The 21619-nt window shown below is 44.9% G+C and overlaps 1 protein-coding gene across 1 annotated transcript in view; it reads left to right on the forward strand.

Moving 5' to 3' along the window:
* Nucleotides 1-21619, forward strand: part of TDRD9 (tudor domain containing 9) — a 149281-nt gene that overhangs the window by 111402 nt on the left and 16260 nt on the right. The window contains exons 23-29 of the mRNA XM_037901049.2: nucleotides 98-198; nucleotides 849-1022; nucleotides 2652-2763; nucleotides 8172-8384; nucleotides 10487-10576; nucleotides 11301-11558; nucleotides 12083-12238. Coding sequence (XP_037756977.2) covers nucleotides 98-198; nucleotides 849-1022; nucleotides 2652-2763; nucleotides 8172-8384; nucleotides 10487-10576; nucleotides 11301-11558; nucleotides 12083-12238 — 1104 coding nt within the window. The remainder of the gene's footprint in view (nucleotides 1-97; nucleotides 199-848; nucleotides 1023-2651; nucleotides 2764-8171; nucleotides 8385-10486; nucleotides 10577-11300; nucleotides 11559-12082; nucleotides 12239-21619) is intronic.

Genomic DNA, 21619 nt, shown 5'->3' on the forward strand with positions numbered 1-21619 from the left:
ATATTAGAGAAGACAAATACTTCAAGGCTCTGGTTAAATGCATAATCCATTAAAATTTTTAAAACTGTGCAAATATTAACTTTATTTTTTGTGACAGTTGAAGAACATTCCTCCCTATGGTTTCCTATACTATAAACAGCTGCAGTCACTCTTTAGACAGTGTGGTCAAGTAAAATCCATTGCATATGATGGAACAAAGTAAGTAAAAATGTATTATTTTACATATCATAATTATGAAGTAATGAGTGGAGACTAATTTAAAAATCGTGTCACTGCTTTTGTTACCCTGTTATCTGTCTGCAACATTTAGTGATCTCTCCTGTGATGTGATCTGTATAAGTAGTTGAGGAGATGTGTACGTTGAAAATCAAATGTTGGACAGAGAGAGAGAAGCAGGCTTGAGACTGAGTATGTTTGTTTATCAACAAGTAGTAGAGAAACCAGTCTTTTTACCCACCGTTGTCATTTTCTTCTTTTGTGTAACAGTAGCCCCCTAAAAAGGCTGCCAGTGTTTGAGAACCTTGGTAACATTGCTTTTCTCTGCCTTCTTCAGATTTCAACACCTTCATGATTAATTCTGTTGTATCTTCCCAAAATTCTTCCTGTTTATATTGCTATGTCTGCATTTACACAATAATCTTGAGCATGCTAGAATAATTTAATTATAGCCATAATTATATGTAAAAAAGTTCTAAAGGTACATAGGGACAGATTGAGCAGTGGCTGTGAGACTATAAACATTTTTGCATTTCTCTTACCTGCTCAGAAGTGGGCCAGGAGAAGAACAGATCCACTTTTTCCTCAAATAAAGTACCCACTGCAGGGGTTTGTTTGTTTTTTTGAAACAGAGCCTTTGTGGAGTTCTCTCGTAATCCAGCAGAGCGGTTTAAAATTCTTCCAGCAGTGTATATGGCACTTAAAATGTTCCAGTTAAGAAGTCCGCTTGAACTCAGTGTTCATCCTCCAGAAATGATTGAAGGAAAAATGGAGGGAGTGACATTTACAGGATTGAGGCACACAAGGTATTGCATTATGGAGAGAAACTAGTCTCTTCATGGTCTTAGGTTGGAACAAGGCCTCTGTTTTATTTTAAGATCAAGTGTGAACTGCCTCTGTCGTAACCAAAACTAAACCAGTCCACTTCAGATATCAAAGACATAATCTTATGCCAGGGCAGAATTATTCTGGAGGGTTTAGATGACTTGGACAGAGTGTTAAATAAAGAAATTGTAAAATCACTAACTGAACACTTTTGGGGGGGGGGGGCTACTTATAACTCAAAAATGGCTTGGTCTGGGAACCTCAGATTTGTATTTCTTCTTAGTGGGACTGGTGTGTTTGAATAGTTTTGGGGGTATTTTGTTGGTTAAAAGCAGTCTGAATGCATATTCAAAACCTGCAGAGTTCTTACCCATCTGCCTTGCCATGTGGCGTTAATATGTTGTGAGCATCTGGTAGGCATGTGTGTGTAGTGGTAGTTGAGGGGGTACTTGAAGACCAAAGGGGAGGAGTAGCAGCACATTGGGGACATTAGGGAAACTCACCTTTTGGTGGCTGGAGATGCAGTGTAGGCAGAAATGGTGTCCACCCCGTGTTGCTTGCAAGCTCTGTTAGTGTCCTTCCACCTCTTGAAACCTCCACAGGGACTTGGGACACTGAGCTGACACTAACCATTCTTAAGTAGAAATGAACAAACCTTGATAAAATGTTTGGGCAAACACCTTTTATTCTCCTATGGAGAATCCATCAGACTGAAAGTGTAGACCACTTGAGTAGGCTATGTCCAGTGGTCCAGGGAAAAGGTTCTGCTGGAAGAATCTGTTAACAGTGGCTTGCCCTGGGTACTCGACCCTTATTCTTAGACACAACTTGCTGAAACATCCCTCTGCCAAATGTTCCTGTTCAGCTGCAACTCTGAAATTAGTCCGTAAGCTTTGGATATGATATTTCAAAATGTTAAAATGGCTGAAGGCAGAATTATGGCCTTAAGTTCAGAGTGCATACAGCTGCAGCTCCCATTGATTATACGGACTTTTCAACAAAGCTTATGTAGACCATAAGATTATTGGTAAGATCCATATGAATATTAATTATTAAAGCACCTTAAGAAGCGTAGGCAGCCCATTTACATCTGAGGATTAATATTGAATTTCTTAACTCTTGTCAATTACTAGCAACTTCTATGTTCTTAAAGAGAGAATATTTTGGAATTTATCCTTAGTGTAATCAACCTAAATATTTTTTTTCATAACTTAACCTTAAAAGAGACGCCATAGTGGAAAACTCAGTTATTAAATCTAGGCTTTTGTGAATTTTATAAGAATTTGGTAGGGCAGCTGCTACTTTGCATGTATCATTATTTGTTATGCCACAGCAGGCACATAAAACATAATTTCTCAATGGTCTGTTGGATTTTCATAGCGCTCCCCCATTCTACCTTTATTTATTTTAAGCACGGACCATACTGTAATATATGCATTTTAGGGCCCATATCTTTCTTGCTAGGTATAAATGCCTCAACTTTGTTTTAGACCTAGATAGAAAGTGACTCAGGTTCATTTTTATTAAACCGAACTTTAAATTCTCACTTCAGAAAAATCCCAGAACATAGTGCGTAAAGGATTATATTTGTATTCAATTATGTTTTTTAGAATAAATGTGGACTTTCAGAAGCAGACCGTAGAGCCTATGCAAACCTCGTTTGGTGCTCTAGAACAGTCACAGACAATTGCAAGCCTTCCCTTGTCCATCTGTGTCACAGAGGTAGGAAAGTTCTGTCACTAAAATGCTGACCATACCTCATAAATCTCTTAAAGATTCCTCTATACAAACACAGCTAAAAACTGGAAATAGTGGAGGAAGGGTTTGAAGCTTTTTTTCATGGAATAGGATCATTTGGGGAAATAAACAACTTCTCTAAAATTTAAAACATTTGTACGTAAATAATAATCTCGCTATGGTAAGGCATGGGCTGTCCCTTGTTTGTTTGTACAGCCACTTTAGCACATTTTGGGAGCGAGTGGAAACAAACAGTAAGTGGAAGTGAAATTTAAAAAGCAAATACATTTTAACTAGATATAACTCTTCAATCAATTTTTACATAACCTTAAATTGTCCTTTGTGTGATTGTCCATGTGCCCATTCTACTGATGATGCACATGCACCTCGTGTTACAGATCACTGTCTGTCATAAATATAAAGGGAAGGGTAAACACCTTTAATCCCTCCTGGCCAGAGGAAAAACCCTTTCACCTGTAAAGGGTTAAGAAGCTAGGATAACCTCGCTGGCATCTGACCAAAATGACCAATGAGGAGACAAGATACTTTCAAAGCTGGAGGGCGGGAGAAACAAAGGTTCTCTCTGTATGTGTTGCTTTTGCCGGGACCAGAGCAGGAATGCAGATCAGAACTCCTGTAAAGAGTTAATAAGCAATCTAGTTAGATATGCGTTAGATTCTGTTTTTTTGTTTAAATGGCTGATAAAATAAGTTGTGCTGAATGGAATGTATATTCCTGTTTTTGTGTCTTTTTGTAACTTAAGGTTTTGCCTAGAGGGATTCTCTGTGTTTTGAATCTGATTACCCTGTAAGGTATTTACCATCCTGATTTTACAGAGGTGATTCTTTTACTTTTTCTTCAATTAAAATTCTTCTTTTAAGAATCCGATTGCTTTTTAACTGTTCTTAAGATCCAAGGGTTTGGGTCTGTGTTCACCTATGCAAATTGGTGAGGATTTTTTATCAAGCCTTCCCCAGGAAAGGGGGTGTAGGGTTTGGGAGGATTTTGCGGGGGAAAGACGTTTCCAGGCGGGCTCTTTCCCTGTTATATATTTGTCAGACGCTTGGTGGTGGCAGCAATAAAGTCCAGGGGCAAAAGGTAAAACAGTGTGTACCTTGGGGAAGTTTTAACCTAAGCTGGTAAAAATAAGCTTAGGGGGTTTTTCATGCAGGTCCCCACATCTGTACCCTAGAGTTCAGAGTGGGGAAGGAACCTTGACAGTGTCTTTTTAGCCATCGGTGCCTGTAGGGCATGTGTGTGCTCTCCAGTTGTCATCCTGTGCTGTGATGTCATATAAGGGCAGGGCATGCCCGCCACCATTCAGCTCCTCTCACCACTTCATGGCTTGACTGGCAACCTTCTTGATCGCCTTAGCTACCCAACTACAAATACAGTGTTATTTGTTATTAGTTGAATAGTTATTAGTTTGTTTGTCTGTTTCAACTTTTATTAAAAAGAAAAGGAGTACTTGCGGCACCTTAGAGACAAACAAATTTATTTGAGCATAAGCTTTTGTGAGCTACAGCTCACTTCGTCGGATGCATGCAGTGGAAAGTACAGTAGGGGGATTTAATATACACAGAGAACATGAAACCATGGGTGTTACCATACACACTGTAACGAGAGTGATCAGGTAAGGTGAGCTATTACCAGCAGGAGAGAAATAAACCTTTTGTAGTGATAATCAAGGTGGGCCATTTCCAGCAGTTGACAAGAACGTGTGAGGAACAGTGGGGGGGGGGGGAATAAACATGGGGAAATAGTTTTACTTTGTGTAATGATACATCCACTCCCAGTCTTTATTCAAGCCTAATTTAATGGTGTCCAGTTTGCAAATTAATTCCAATTCAGCAGTCTCTCGCTGGAGTCTGGTTTTGAAGTCTTTTTGTTGAAGAATTGCGACTTTTAGGTCTGTAATCGAGTGAAAAAAGATTGAAGTGTTCTCCGACTGGTTTTTGAATGTTATAATTCTTGACGTCTGATTTGTGTCCATTTATTCTTTTACGTAGAGACTCTCTGGTTTGGCCAGTGTACATGGCAGAGGGGCATTGCTGGCACATGATGGCATATATCACACTGGTAGATGTGCAGGTGAACAAGCCTCTGATAGTGGCTGATGTGATTAGGCCCTATGTTGGTGTCCCCTGAATAGATATGTGGACACAATCGGCAACGGGCTTTGTTGCAAGGATAGGTTCCTGGGTTAGTGTTTTTGGTGTGTGGTTGCAAACTGGACACCATTAAATTAAGCTTGAATAAAGACTGGGAGTGGATGTGTCATTACACAAAGTAAAACTATTTCCCCATGTTTATTCCCCTCCCTCTCCCCCCACTGTTCCTCACACATTCTTGTCAACTGCTGGAAATGGCCCACCTTGATTATCACTACAAAAGGTTTTTTTTCTCTCCTGCTGGTAATAGCTCACCTTACCTGATCACTCTCGTTACAGTGTGTATGGTAACACCCATGGTTTCATGTTCTCTGTGTATATAAAATCCCCCTACTGTACTTTCCACTGCATGCATCCGACGAAGTGAGCTGTAGCTCACGAAAGCTTATGCTCAAATAAATTTGTTAGTGTCTAAGGTGCCGCAAGTACTCCTTTTCTTTTTGTGGATACAGACTAACATGGCTGCTACTCTGAAACCAACTTTTATTAGTTATTCACTGTGGCGTTGTTGAGCTCACCTAGGTTTAAACACTGCCCATCATGTGAAAGAGCTATTCCAGTTTCAAGTGTCTCTTGTCTGGGAGAGATGCACATTCCCAGTAAACATGTGAATTGTAAGTCTTTCAGCTCCACACCTAGGAAGGACAGGGAGGCCTCACTTCATGTCTTCCTAATGTCCAAACAAATGAGACCAGTTTCCGAGCTAAGCTGTCAAATACACCCTGTACGTGAGCCTTCTGAATCTGAGAGTGGCAGTATGGGCTTGTGACTTTGAGAGCTCCAACCTGAACATTCGTTCCCGACTGCAACAGTGAAGTGAACCCCAGACTGCATGGGGTTATAAGCCCCAGAGATAGGTCACCCATCAGGGATTCCTCTAAGAGAAAAACCTCCCCACGGGGATTTTGCAGCTCAGAAGAGCTCTTGCTGAAACTTGGCGCTGAGCTGCTTCCATGCCACAACCCAGCACTTCTGCAGCCCAGTGTCTCTCACTCTTCTGCTACATATGGGCGATTCCCCTTCTATCTGCAGTTTCTGGAGGCAGTTCAAAGCTGTAGCACAACCTGACCTAGCCATGCCCCTCTTTCTGGCCTGCTGCCAGAAATTCTGCCTTTGTGACACCTGTCCGTGATGGTTCTCTTTGCTTCTCGCCTTCCCTTTCTAATTTTTTTTTCGTTTTCAGGCAGTAGTGAGCAGCCTTCTTTGTTCTCTCCACCACCTGGACCGGGTATTTAGCAGCCTGTGTCTGAACCCACCAAGAATCTCCGCTGCAGTGCCTCTCTGCTGAGTTCCTCTGCCCCCTTTTAGGGAATGGCAGAGTAGTAACTCAAGCACTAGGCTGAGGCTAGAAAGTGCTCCATCTGCAAGGCAGCTTTAATAGGCTTTACAGTGTGAAAACCATGTCCTCCTTTTTCTAAGCCAACTGACCCTAGCATTGCTGGGGAATGGAACTTTTGAGTCGGACAAGCGTATTGGGACCACCCATCCACCAATAAACTGATACTCCACCACAGAAAAATCTGACCAGGAAACCCAGAGTAGGTCAGGAAGAGACCCTAAGGATGAGGAGGACTTCATTCAGCTGGCCCAGGTGGTAAATCCTGGGGCAATTCAGGACCACAAGGACAGGACCCTAGCAGGGTTCCCAGTCCCGCCCCAAGTCCTGACATGGGTCCTAAGTACTCTGTGAGTCCTGCTTCTCTCCTCAATCACTCTCCACCCCCATCTTCTCTCCTCCCCAGGTATTGGATTCTGTGCTGTTCTCCAAGTACCTCTACTCCTAGCTGTACTGTTCTGGCTTTGCCTGCTCTTCAGCTGGAACCTGGGCTCAGCTCTGGCTCCCCAAGTTACTGGTGTCTGGCTACAAGGAACAGTGCAGGGAATGTGCACTGTAGTCCATTAACTCTCCTTTGTCTGGAAAGCTGGAGAGCAAGAGGCAGGTCTCAGCTGGGCAAGAAGACAGGGAAAAGAACATTGGGTAGCCTACCAGTAGGACTCAGACTGGGGATCAGCATGATCTCAACAATGGTCCATGAAGTTAATTGTAGCATTTTGAATAGACTCAGTGCGGGTAAGGTGGGTGTCGGGAAGACCCCAGAGAGGAGGAAGTTGAAGTAATCAAGATGGGAGATAAGGCTCTGGACTAGTATGTGGATTTTTTCAATTGTGTCCAAGAGGTTTTGTCTTGAAGATATTATGAAGATTTGGACATGGCCTGCATGCACTTTTTAAAAGTGAACATTTTAATATCTTTTCAGAAATGCAACTAGATTTCCCTATTGGGGAAAGTGGGAAGTTTCATTACCTTTAAATACCAAAATTATTTTTAAAAATTTTAATATTTTGTAATTTGAACAGTACAACCATCAGAATCCTGCTTCTTTTTGGAGAGACCAACTTAGAGGGCTGATAGAGAGTGATTGATTTCAGTTTGTTTTACTACTGACAGATAATTCCTTTGTTTAATAAATCAATTTTAAATACAAAACAAAAGAGTGGGTGGGTGAGATTCTGTGGCCTGCGTTGTGCAGGAGGTCGGACTAGATGATCATAATGGTCCCTTCTGACCTTAGTATCTAGGAATCTATTACAAAAAAAATTGTCAAATAAATGTGCATCATCCACCATTTTCTAATGTAACAATGTAAAAATTAAGAATCTGAATAAATGTATGTAAAGCTATATAATTCCTTAAATGTGTATGGATATAATGTATTTTCCTGGTTAACAAAAGTAAGTACCAAATTTAGTGTCAAGGCTATATTTAGTTGCAAACCAACACATCTTAAGTGCTCCCTAACCAATGAGAATTAACCTCTCTTTAGGAAAATAACTAAGAGTACAAATACAAAAGAAGATTAAAACTGAACATTTAAATCAATCTGTTATGCCATCATGCCTGATCTTCACCTCTTGTTATGTCAGATTTTACACCAATGTTCATATGATAATACGTCTCTTTATTTACAGTATCTGGTGCAATACGGATGTGAAAGTTACGCTTCATCATTTAAGAAATACACCAGGAGTTTGAAAACTACTACCATAAATTCTTTTCAGGATTAGGAATGCTTTATTGTATTTTTCCTGGTATGCTGTGTAACACTATAAAAATGTGATCAAGCATTGTAAGAATAAAAATCATATGAAATCAGATTTTAATATAAAAAGATGACTTAAAAATTCAAAATATTTTAGCAAGTTGTATCCTGGTGTTTTTAGGTGGTGGAAGTTGGACACTTCTGGGGTTACCGAACAGATGAAAAAAATACGATTGTTCTCAAAAGGCTTACTACTGAGATTAACCACCTGGACCTGATGCCTCTACCAGTGTGTCCGTATCCTGATTTAGTTTGTCTGGCACAGTTTACTGATTTTGAAAGCAAAAGATACTATAGAGCTCAGATCTTATGTGTTTCTGGAGATTCTGCTGAGGTATAGTAATATGTTATATTGAATGGTAAGAAGTAATTGAATTAACGATCTTGTAGCTTCATATTTTTAATGAAATACTTTTGTGACAATTACAAACATCTTTATAAAGAAAGCAAATGTATAAAAGCAAACCTTAGCCAAAGTGACCCAGGAGCAAATGAATGATAGGTCAGAACACAACAGGGAAATTGTCACTTTGTGATATTGAAGGAGAATTTTGACAGGAGAGAAAAGTGGGTGGTGTAGTAATGTGTGCTGAAGTAGAAGGCTTCAATGAAAGTAGTAGCAAATGAAAAACTTAAAACGGGCTCCAACTACAAGATCTGTAGTTTGGAGGAATACTTCAAATAATGAAATTTTAAGTCAGCTTGATGAATCAGTGTCAGCATGTAACGACTGAGAAGGTAAATGTGTTCATCAGTGTGCCCAAAAATCACAAGTTGATGGACTCACGTGTTCTCAACTGTATGTAAAAGGATGGCCAGTGTATAGTCCTTGTCAATTGGCTTCGGAGGGCTTGTCTTCGCTACTGGGGAGATTGATGCTGCTGCAACTGATGCAATGAGTGTCGATTTAGCGGGTCTAGTGAAGACCCGCTAAGTCGATAACAGAGCGCTCTCCAGTACTCCAGCTCTCTGAGAAGAGTGAGGTAAGTTGACCAGAGAGCGTCTCCTGTTGATGCAGCGCAGTGAAGACACCATGGTAAGTCGACCTAAGCTACATCAACTCCAGCTACATTATTCACGAAGCTGGAGTAGCGTAACTTAGATCGACTTACCCCAGTAGTGAAGACAAGCCCTCAGAACAGTTGCATGCTACCTCTCTGTGGTGCCCAAAGGTTCCCTTTCCAAGAGCCTTGATTGCACTGTGGCAGTGACCCCTCACCACTGGCTTCCTTGAAGCTAGGTGCCCAGCTACAGCTAACCACTTCTACTTGTGGTAAAGCTTGTTTGAGGTCTGAATCAGGCCTGCAGGTAGGTTGGGTTAGTCCAGATTTCTTGGTCAAGGCATAGTCGACGTCCAGACTCCAGAGAAATAATTTTAAAAAACCCAGTAATGATGATGTTTAAGATTCTGGGGTCCATTCAAAAGCATCTGGTGATCTGGATTTGGCCCACAGTCCACCAACTGACTACCCCTGATGTAGGTGTAGCCAGAGGCATAGGCTGCCTGGGCTTTGCTCTAAAGCCATCAGCTCTCATCATAGATGTAGTGCCCCTCAAATGCAGACACAATTTTATTGAAAGCTAGCAATCCTTTCTTGACTTTGCTGTTCCATTCTTGGCAAGGACCACCTGTGACAATCTTAAGGTGTGTATGAGTATGATTTTAATAGCTTCATGTGAGCACCACTTCTGATTGCATAATCAGTTGATGAAACCTGATCTGATTCTGTACATACATGCCTTACAGAAGTCAAGTAAATCTCCAAATCCTTGGAATCTTTTTGCCATCCCTGTCAGCAAGTGGACAGGCAAAGCAGCTGATCAGATAGTTCAGACAGGCCTGTCTGTTCCACTGACAGTTATTTTGCTTTGGATGGCAGGGGGTGAGTGTAATCCGTGGCTGTCACCCACCCCGACATGCCAATCTGTGCAGTAGCTATCTGCCAATCCAGAGACCACAAGTAGTTGACTTCCTCCTCTGCTGATTTGAGGTAAGATTATGCAAATTTCAGTCTAAGCCACCAGCCCCTAGTCCATAATTGGTATGGGCCAAGAACTGTTGCCTTGGAGAAAAGTTTGCCTAATGCTGTCTCTAGTTAGCAGTTTTTTGGTTGATTGGATGTGTAACCTAAGAGAAGATGGAATAATAGGCAAGACAAAACTGACCTGTTGTTTTTGACACATTCTGCCTCCAGGAACCCATTATTCAAGATTCTGTAGTTTCTATAAGTATTTGTCTTTTAATTGGTTATGTAGTGTATTGTGCTACTGAACTGATTGTCTCTGTGTAGCTGATGTGTAACTATTAAAGTAATTTTATATTCTGCAGTAGGTCCATTGTGTGCTTGCTACCTTACATCTGCTAAACTAGCACTTTCTTTGGTGTTTTGAAATCTCCACTGATTTTATATTTTCATTCCTTTCTTTGTCATCAAGGTTTTCTTTGTCGATTATGGCAATAGATCAAGAGTGTTTTTAAATCACCTAAAGGAAATTCCAAACTATCTTCGAGAGCTTCCTTTTCAGGTAATGATAAATGGTGTTTGCTTCTTTTTAATGAATGTATTAATATTTTAGGCCAACAAGCTTAAGATTTTTTTTAAACCTCAACAAATCTTTCCCAAATAATAAAGATCCATGACTGGCTACCATATTTTGCTAATCTGATATATGTGAAAGCCTTTATCACTAGTCATACATAAGGTATGTTTGGAAGCCTAACTGTTTTCCACCAAGAGAAGACCTGTTTAATAAGTAATCTTGTTTCATGTAACTGTAAACAGTGGTGCCTAGCTTGTGGTTGGAATCATGTGTAGTCCTCAAGGTTTATTGTGTGAACAATGTTCATATTTGATTATTAACGGTGATTAGCTCCCGCACCATGAAGCGCAGCCCCTGCCAGCACCACTCCACAGCTGCCCGAGGCTTGCAGTTTGGGGGGGGCAACGCTGGCCCTGTTCCCCCAGACTACTCCAGGTTAAAAAGTGGGGGGCCATGGCCCCCTGATTTTGGAGCCGTTGGTGTAGATGTATGCACAGTGACAGTATAATGGGATTTGTAGCAGTAGTTTTATGGCACTCTTAAGCACTCTCTGTAAAATAATGAATTTAATATTGTTAATGGGGGAAGTGTCACGCATGTGATGGTTTATCATTTTGATTGTTACTGACCCAAATTGTTTTGGTAAAAAAATCAAAATGTGTCTGTCACTTCTGGAGCTCATCATGCATTCTTTAATATGTTGTTTTAGGCTTTAGAGTTTAAGATGTGCAAGATGCGCCCCTCTGCAAAATCTCTTGTATGTGGAGAACAGTGGAGTTATGGTGCTAGCCAAAGATTTGCTTCATTAGTAAATGACTGTGCTCTTATAGTGAAGGTGTATTCAGTTGTGCACAGTGTTCTGCGTGTGGATGTTTACCGTTACTCCGGAATTAAAGAAGTGAACATTCGAGACGTGCTCATTGAAGAGGGCTATGCTGAGCTAGCAGAAGAATCCTATGAATCAAAAGTATGCATTAAATAAAAAGCAATGTTTTGCCATGCCTCTTTAGTTTCTTATGCTAATTTATTTAATCTCCTCTTATGACCTGATACATTGGGCTGAGATTTTGACAGCTATGTAAGTTAAGCAGGGTTGACTCTGGTTAGTACTTAAATGAGTATAATAAAACATGCATGTGTATGTAAGCCTCTGGTTAATATAATTGGTCTTTGAGATAGTTTACATGTACTAAAGTAATCATAGTGTGGGGAGACAGGGACCTGAACTAACTGTTTTTGAGACTCTTCCAAACCGATGTTTCCCAGTGAAGGGTGTAATGCTTTAGTTAGGTGAGTGTCTTGTATTAAGTACTGCTAAGTGCTTTATGATTCAGTGGAAGGTGTTAAGGCAAATCACTGTTTTTGAATTCAAACTTGTGTTTGTCCACACAAATTCGTATACATTTTTTTTTGCATGAACTGTTTTGTTTTAGTTTTTAAAAGTTTGAACATTTATCAATTTGTTCTAACTCTTTTCTGTTTTTCATTTAGCAAAGCAATGAACTCAAAGAATTATATTCAAAACAAGTAGAAAATGAGGAGAATGCATATGTAACTCCAAAAAAAACAAAAAAGGAAGAAAAACGCCTCATTGAAATGTTGTTAAATCACTTTTCTGCCAATAAATTTGGTGCACCAAATTGTAAGGTAACTTCAGAAATGATTTCATTTCTATATGAAACTATAGAAACATAATCTGTCTATGCCCGAGATTGAAAGCGATTTTTCCAACAAGATTTGATTTTCTGCCTTGAAACAATATTAACTTCAGATTCAGCTATGAATAAAGATGACATAAATTTTTAGGGTTCTTGGAGATAGATTTGTGAACCAGTAAGAGACCAGGATTAAATATTGTCTGAATTAAGTTTTTAGGATCTTAAGACCTCTGTAGTGTTGAGTGACTTCAGCTTGTGGTACAGCATGTGAAAAGCAATTTTATCCTCAGCATTTTATTTTTAATGGAAATGGGTACTTCCCTCATTTTTCCCCATTTATATCAGTTTTTAATTCTTAAAAATACATGACAAAGGAATTCAAAATTTACGCCAGGTTTGTGTGCAGAATAGTAAGGCTGTGGGAGGTAGGCACTACAGATGCTTTAAAATTTACTTTTAAAATTCTGTGCATCTTCTGTGTTAACCAAAGAGACTCCAGAGTTAATCGTTCAGGTGAATCCAAAATTAACAATTAATTCTTCTTTGAGTATATGCCCTTAAGGGTGCTCTGCCATAGGATGGGCGTGCGTCCATGCACTTTCAACTGGAGAATGCGAAGCAGTGTTCGCAGGCCTGCACGTGCACAGAGCAGCACCTCCTGTCCCCAAACAAAGGCATATAAGGAGGAGTGGACCCATTCCACTCAGTTCCTTTTCAACCACCTGTGGCTAAAGACTAGCGATTCTGTCTCTGTTGATTCTCAGCTTCTCACTTTTCTTGTATACCGTTTATTCTTTATTCCCCCCCCCCATTTTCTTAGTTTTAGTTTTATACACTTGTGTTTAGAAGGGGGACTACCCTCTCCCTGTCTCTCCTTCAATCCGCTACCACTCTGGGTTATGCTGAAAACTCTGGGATTTCAGTCCTGCCATACCTGCCACAGGTCTTTTCCCCATAGTGGCAGGCATTCGAACTGTATCTCCTGCCTTGGAGACACCCATGTTCTGTCTAAGTATAAAGTCTGTATGGGATTTAAAGGCAGGTCTCAGAAAGAGAGGCAAGATTGAAGCTCCTAATGAGGTGTTCACTAGTCCCAGTAGGGTCTGCTTCCCTGCTGTGTGTTAGCCTAAACATCCCAAGCTGCTCTGTTGGCAGCAGTACCTTCAGAGACTAGGACTTCTAAGAAGAAGAACCTTCTTTCTCCTTCCAGAGAGCCTGAGAGGAGGGGTAGGTCACCCCATAAATGCCATAAAGACCTCACATCCCTCCAAGGCTACAGCTGAGTATCGTCTGAGCACAGTACCAAGCCACTGGTGCTGCACAAGAAGCAAGTGTGTGGACAAGTCTAAGACAACACAGGGAACAGTTTACCTCATTACCAAACCAACACATCAAGGCACTGAGATATGCAGAGGCCTCCTGTCGTGGCACCATCATCTCCCTTACACCAGGGCTCTGAGGTAGAGAAGCTCCTCTTCAAGCCTCACCAATACTGCAGCCACTGTTTCGGCAGTACTAGATCCTGGCATCAGTTCAGTCTTCTGGACACCAGAGCTTTCCAGCTCCCTCCAGATTACTTTCCCTGGAGGACCTGTTTATATTGGAGGTAGCAGTGTCTCCCCTGCTACAGTCCTGTACCAAGGCCACTTTCCCAATATCGCTCAGATGGATTGAACCTGATAAGACCTCCAGCCTTCAGTACTGGCACTTTTGTCTGAGGTTCCCCCCTCTACAGCCCAGGGGATGATTTTTCTTCAGACTCTCGGAGGTCTCAATATAGGGCTCTTTTTCAGCATCTTACCACCACACCCTGTGAGACAGTATTCTGAAGCTTTTTCAGACCCCACCAGACATCCTAAAGCTAGGGGATAGGACTATCTCTGGGGACCCTTCTTTTATCCCCCCTGGATTCCCCTCAGTGAACAATTTTATAGGGTTTCAAGCAGAAAGAGCGCCCAATACCTGCCAGTATGGCATCATTCACAGGCACCGAGTGAACACCCTACAGTGCCACAGGATTGCCTTTCAGTGCCTTATGCCCTCTCGGCACTGGGGAACACAGAGGAGAAGCAGGATCCCCAGATGGGGGCAAGTTTCTTCTATCAGCCAAGTCCTCTTCATTCCCAGATGAGACGGTAAAGCACCCATCAGCTTCTTACACTGTCCACTTTCAGGCCTTGCAAGACCCTGTGAAATGCATGATGGAATTCCTCCGGATCCCATTAGAGATGGTCCATGAGTCTCAACACTCCTTGGTGGACATTTTAAAATCTCATCTGCCGGTGAAATATCTCCTCCCAATAAATGTGACTCAGTTATCACCGGCTCACAGAGTCTGGCAAACACCTGCCATTATCCAGCCCACCTGACAGTGGGAAATTAAAAAGTACTATATGCCAGCCAAGGGAATGGAGAATTTCTTTTCTCACCCCACCCAACTCCCTAGGGGTGGACATGGCTAACAAAAGGAATAGACAGGCCCAGTCCAGACTCTCTCCTAATAAAGAGTCCAAATGTTTAGACCACCTGGGTAAGAAAAGCTACTCCTTGGCAGCTCTCCAACCTTGTGCGACAAATATGCTGGCAAAATATTATTTCAGTATATATTCCAAGTTCACTCATTTTATTGAACATCTGCCATAGGACAAGAGAACAATTTCAGGCCCTCATTTCAGAGAGTCAGTTGAGAGCCAGAACCTCCCTCCAAGCTGCTCTAGATGCTGCAGATACAGCTTCTACATGCCTAACCATGATCATGGTTATGTGGAGAGCATCTTGGCTCCAGTCTTCCAGTCTCCCAAGAAAAGTGCAGATTATGGTTGAAGACCTTCTCTTTGAAGGGCCCAGGCTTTTCAGCTCTGATACGAGTCCTCCCTCTCCACTCTGAAGGACTCGAGAGCTACCTTACAGTCACCAGGAGTTTACGTTCCTACAACCAAGAGACAGTTTAGTTGGTTGCAAATATCACAACAGCCTAGGCTGTTCCAGTACAACCCGCAGTAGGCCTTTCCCAGATTTTGAGACTTGTGGAGGAGGAGATCAAGACCTCAGGAAAGGGGACCACCTCCTCCTACAGAAACATCTCCTCTACTGTCCAGCAAGGGGATGTGGTGTGGTCCTGTCCTTCCTCACCTCCGTCCCACAGGAGGACTAACAGGCCCACCAAGACCTCCTAAAAAGGGTGGCAGCGAGCTTCCGCCTCCAGGCTGAGGAGATGGAAGAGCCCGCAGACGGTTCCTGTTCAATGTGCTGTCCCCTTCAGCAACGGGCAGGGTGGCCTTGTCGCTCCATGAAGGGGTGGCAAGAATTTCAAATGCCCTGTGGCAAACACCAGCCTCGTTGGCTCCCACCTCTAAAAAGGCGGAGCGCAAGTACTTTGTACTCACGAAGGGACACTGTCACAAATATAAAGGGAAGGGTAAAACCCTTTAAAATCCCTTCTGGCCAGAGGAAAAATCCTCTCACCTGTAAAGGGTTAAGAAGCTAAAGGTAACCTCGCTGGCACCTGACCAAAATGACCAATGAGGAGACAAGATACTTTCAAAAGCTGGGAGGAGGGAGAAAAACAAAGGGTCTGTGTGTCTGTCTATATGCTGCTTTTGCTGGGGATAGACCAGGAATGGAGTCTTAGAACTTTAGTAAGTAATCTAGCTATGTATGCGTTAGATTATGATTTCTTTAAATGGCTGAGAAAAGAATTGTGCTGAATAGAATGACTATTTCTGTCTGTGTGTCTTTTTTGTAACTTAAGGTTTTGCCTAGAGGGATTCTCTATGTTTTGAATCTAATTACCCTGTAAGGTATCTACCATCCTGATTTTACAGGGATGATTCCTTTACTTCTATTTCTATTAAAAGTCTTCTTGTAAGAAAACTGAATGCTTTTTCATTGTTCTCAGATCCAAGGGTTTGGGTCTGTGGTCACCTATGCAAATTGGTGAGGATTTTTACCAAACCTTTCCCAGGAAGTGGGGTGCAAGGTTTGGGAGGATTTTGGGGGGAAAGACGTGTCCAAACTGCGTTTCCCAGTAAACCCTGTTAGTGTTTGGTGGTGGCAGTGGATATTCGAAGGACAAAGGATAAAATTAATTTGTACCTTGGGGAAGTTTTAACCTAAGCTGGTAAAAGTAAGCTTAGGAGGTTTTCATGCAGGTCCCCACATCTGTACCCTAGAGTTCAGAGTGGGGGAGGAATCTTGACAGACACAAATATCTGCATACCCACCCGGCACCCGGCCTTGGTGGTCGAGTCGGTCAAGCACAGGGAGCGGCAGGGGCAACCAGCCCCGACACCCAAGAACAAAGACTCTCAGAGGCTGGATACTTTTGGGAGAAAAGTTTATTCGTCGTCAAGCTTTCAGCTACAAGTAGCAAGCCATCAGGGTCTCCTGGGTCACTACGAGTTTAACCTCTGGGAATCCCTCCCCAGGTTTTGAGGACTCCCTGCGGGAGCGCAATAAGAAGGAGTTTAAGGCGCTTGTGGAGGAAGGGGCGGCGGCCTCAAGGGCATCCATGCAGGCCGCTTCGGATGCAGCGGCCACGGCCACGTGGTCCAGGGCCTCAGTGGTGTCCATGAGATGGACGTCATGGCTTCCGCCCTCTGGACTCTCCAGCGAAGCGCAGTTGTCAATGCAGGATCTCCCTTTCGATGGGAAGGCTCTGTTTGCTGAGGAAACAGACACAAGGCTGCATGGCATAAAAGACTCCCGCACGACCCTCCAGACCTTGGGCCTCTATGTCCTTCCTCCGACAAAACCCGAGTTCAAGCCGCAGCAGATGGCTGCCCTCCCGAAGTACGAGGCCGCCCACAAAAAGCAGCGAGACTATAGAAAGCGCCCACATCGTCAATCCCGGCCTGCCCCCAAGCCTGGGTCTTCTAAGGTCAAGCAGGCCGGCAAAAAGCGTTTTTGACGGGATGCTCCGGGGTACCCCGCCAGTTCTCAGTAGGGACCTACTGCCAATAAAGCTCCCTTTCTCCAATCGGTTGTGTGCTTTCCTCCCGAATGGTCACGGCTCACCTTGGACCGTTGGGTCCTCAACACCATCTCCTGAGGTTATACCCTTCAGTTTACCTCCTCCCTGCCCAACCGCCCTTCCCCCCGTCCCTCCTGGGAACCCCTCTCACGAGGCTCTTCTCGAGCAGGAGGTGGGGCGGCTCCTGGACCTAGGAGCTATAGAGGCGGTGCCCAAGGAGTTCCTGGGCAAGGGGTATTACTCCCGGTATTTCCTTATCCTGAAGGCCAAAGAGGGGCTCAGGCCCCTCATGGACCTGGGAGGCCTGAACCACTACATGGTGAAACTCAAGTTCTGCATGGTTTCCCTGGCCTCCATTATCCCCTCCCTGGATCCCGGGGACTGGTACGCTGCCCTTGATCTATAGGACGCATACTTCCACATCCACATATTCGAGGGGCACAGACGCTTCCTCCGTTTCGTGGTGGGACAGTCACTACCAATTCATGGTCCTACTGTTTGGTCTGTCCACTGCCCCCGGGGTCTTTACAAAGTGTATGGCGGTGGTAGTGGCCTACCTCAGACGCCAGGGGGTCCAAATATTCCCATATCTGGACGACTGGCTAGTCAAAGGCACCTCCCGGTCGCAGGTGACAGATCATGTGGTGCTTCTCCTTTCCACATGTACTGCCCTGGGCCTGTTGATAAACCATGCCAAGTCCACAGTAGTCCCAGTCCAATGCATAGAGTTTATCGGGGCGCTACTAGACGCAACATTGGCCAGGGCGTCTCTCCCACCAGACAGGTTCGAGACCCTGAAAGTGCTCATCGACTCAATCACAAGGTTCCCGGTGACGACAGCCAGGGCTTGCCTGCAACTGCTGGGTCACATGTCTGCATGCACGTATGTGATCCATCAAGCCAGACTCAGAATGAGGCCCCTCCAGCTCTGGCTGGCCTCGCAGTTCTCCCAGGCCATAGACAGAATGGACAAAGTCCTTACCATGCCGAACTCGGTGCTCATCGACTCAATCACAAGGTTCCCGGTGACGACAGCCAGGGCTTGCCTGCAACTGCTGGGTCACATGTCTGCATGCACGTATGTGATCCATCAAGCCAGACTCAGAATGAGGCCCCTCCAGCTCTGGCTGGCCTCGCAGTTCTCCCAGGCCATAGACAGAATGGACAAAGTCCTTACCATGCCGAACTCGGTGATCTCCTCCCCGCGGTGGTGGTCCGTCCCAAACAACGTGCTCCAAGGGGTCCCGTTCAGGGACAGGGCCCCGTCGTTGGAGCTGGTGTCCAACGTGTCGGACCTGGGTTGGGCCCATGTGGGGAACTTTCAGACCCAAGGCCTGTGGTCTCTACAAGACCTACCCTTTCATATAAACGTCAAGGAACTCAGGGCGGGGCGACTGGCATGTATGGACTTCGCTCGCACCTGGAGGGCAAGGTAGTCAGGGTCCTCGCGGACAACACGGCCTCGATGTTCTATATCAACAGGCAAGGTGGGGCCTGATCCTCTGCCCTCTGCCACGAAGCCCTCAGTCTGTGGGACTTCTGTATAGCCCACGACATCTACCTAAAAGCCTTCCACCTGCTGGGTGCCTGGAATGTGAGTGTGGATCGCTTGAGCAGGAATTTTTCCTCTCAGCACGAGTGGTCTCTACCACCGGAAGTGGCTCACCTGCTCTTCCGAAGGGGGGTACTCCCCAGGTGGAGCTATTTGCGACCTGGCAGAACTGACGATGCCCCGAGTTCTGCTCCGGGGGCGCTGAGGGAGAGCCGCTGTGTCCGATGGCCTTTACCCTGTCCTGGTCAGGCCAGCTCCTTTACGCCTTTCCCCCGTTCCCTCTGATCAGCAGGGTCCTGGAGAAAATAAAGATGGACAAAGCCAGGGTCCTCCTCGTTGCCCTGGCGTGGCCCAGGCAGCACTGGTACGGGACCCTCTTGGGGCTGGCGGTAGCTCCGCCATGGCAGTTGCCGCTCCACCCGGACCTGCTCTCTCAGGACCAGGGCCGCCTCCTCCATCCCAATCTAGCAATGCTTCACCTCATGGCGTGGCTGCCCAGTGGCTAGGTGGCGAGGAAAGGACATGCTCGGAACAGGTTCAGCGCATCCGCCTCGAAAGTAGACGGCCTTCCACTCACCGCTCCTATGTGGCGAAGTGGTCTCGGTTTTCGAGGTGGGCAGCAGGCCCGGGTGTTTCCCCAACGGCTGCCCCGATCCAGCTTATCCTTGATTACCTCCTCCACCTGAGGGCCCAGGGACTGGCGCCCTCATCAGTCAGGGTACACTTGGTGGCCATATCGGCCTTTCATTCCCCGATGCAAGGGCACACGGTGTTTTCCCATGCTATGACTGGCCAGTTTCTAAAGTGTTTGGATCATCTCTACCCATATGCCAAGCCCCTGGTTCCACAGTGGGACCTAAACCTGGTGCTGGCTCGTCTTATGGAAGCCCCGTTTGAACCACTGGCCATGTGTTCCTGGTCTGACCTCTCTTGGAAGGTGGCCTTCCTGGTAGCTATCACGTTGGCCAGGAGGGTCGGAGCTCAGGGCCCTAACCTCCGAACCGCTGTATACGTTTTTTCATAAGGACAAGGTCCAGCTCCGCCCACACCCCGCATTCCTCCCGAAGGTGGTCTCCGCCTACCACATGGGTCGGGACATTTTTCTGACAGTCCTCTGCCCCAAGCCTCACGCAACTAGTGAGGAACGCCGTCTCCACACGCTTGACATGAGGTGTGCTCTGGCTTTCTACCTTGAGCGGACCAAGCCGTTCAGAAAGTCTTTGCAACTGTTCATTGCCTCGGCTGAGCGCGCGAAGGGTCAGGTGATTTCCACTCAGCAGCTTTCTAAGCGGATCATTTCGTGCATCCGTTCCCGTTATGAGCTGGCAGTGGTTCCCCTGCCGCCCATTGTGAGGGCACACTCAACTCGGGCGCGGGCCTCATCGGCTGCTTTCGTGGCCCACGTCCCCATACAGGACATTTGTAGGGCCACCACGTGGTCTTCAGTTCACACGTTCACCTTGTGCTATGTGATCGTCTCCCAGGCCAGATATGATGCTGGGTTCGGCAGGGCGGTATTCCGTCCTGAGAACTTGTGAACTCCTACCCACCTCCAACAGATATAGCTTGGAATCACCTATTGTGGAATACACATGAGCAATCACTCGAAGAAGAAAAGACAGTTACCTTTTCCGTAACTGGTGTTCTTCGAGATGGGTTGCTCATGTCTATTCCACATCCCACCCTTCTTCCCCTCTGTCGGAGTTGTCTGGCAAGAAGGAACTGAGGGTGGGGGGAGCGCAGCGCTCCTTATACCGCGCCAGGCGGGGTCGTGGGGGGGGGGGGCCGCTCCCCCCACGGGTACTGGTAGGGGAAAAACTTCCGGCACCGGTGCACGTGGCAAGCACACACACCTATTGTGGAATAGACATGAGCAACACATCTTGAAGAACACCAGTTACAGAAAAGCTAACTGTCTTTTCTTTAACTCTACTCCTGGGGGAATCTCTTTTGTTGTTGTGTGTATTGTTGACATAGTTGTTGGCAGGTATTTTGCAATAAGTTACCAAAATAATTGGAAGTGGAGTGATTATATTGTGTTATTTTGACAAATAAAATATGCAGGATTTTGCAGAATTTTAAGTTAGTGTGCAAAATTTTAAATTTTTTGTCACAGAATTCCCCCAGGAGTACCTAATCCACAGAGTCATTAAGGCTGTGGAACTGGTGCATTTTCTGTCAAATAGAAATCCCTGCTATCTGTCTTCCAGACCAACAGAAGGCTATTGCAGACTTCCTGAGCGAATGCTTCCTTCAGGTCCATGAATGGAAGTTCAGCTGTCTCCCATGACATCTGTCAGGCTTGGGGAGCCCCAGAAGCAGATCTCAGTGCCACCCCAAACAATGTGAAATGTTGTCTTTTTCTGCTGCAAGGGAGGATATGGCTTCAACGCTGTTGGGTGGTGCCCTCAGAACACCGAAGCCAAATATTCTATATTGCTTACCCACTTCTACCTGTGATTCTCAAGACTTCATTTAAACTGCATCAGGAAAGAGCAAGGGTTATCCTCATAGTGCCATCCTGACCAAGATAAGTGTGGTAATAGAACTAGCTCCACCTCTCCATGGCAACACTTCTTCAACTTCCTCTTAGGAAGGATCTCCTGTCACGGAACTTGGGAACCCTGACCCCTCCCTACCTCTCATCTTTGAGCATGGTTCCTAGCTGGTTATTGAGCATGAAATTAACCTGTTTGGGTTAGGTCCAGTCAGTTCTCCTATCTAGCAGGAAACCTTGTATTCACAAAACTTACCTTCAGAAGTGGAAACTTGTCCACTCTTGATGTTCTCTCCATTCTCCCCAAGCCTCAGAGGTTTCACTCTCCAAAATCGTGGACTATCTGTTG

This window comes from Chelonia mydas, chromosome 6 (assembly GCF_015237465.2).
Source record: "Chelonia mydas isolate rCheMyd1 chromosome 6, rCheMyd1.pri.v2, whole genome shotgun sequence".
NCBI lineage: Eukaryota > Metazoa > Chordata > Testudines > Cheloniidae > Chelonia > Chelonia mydas.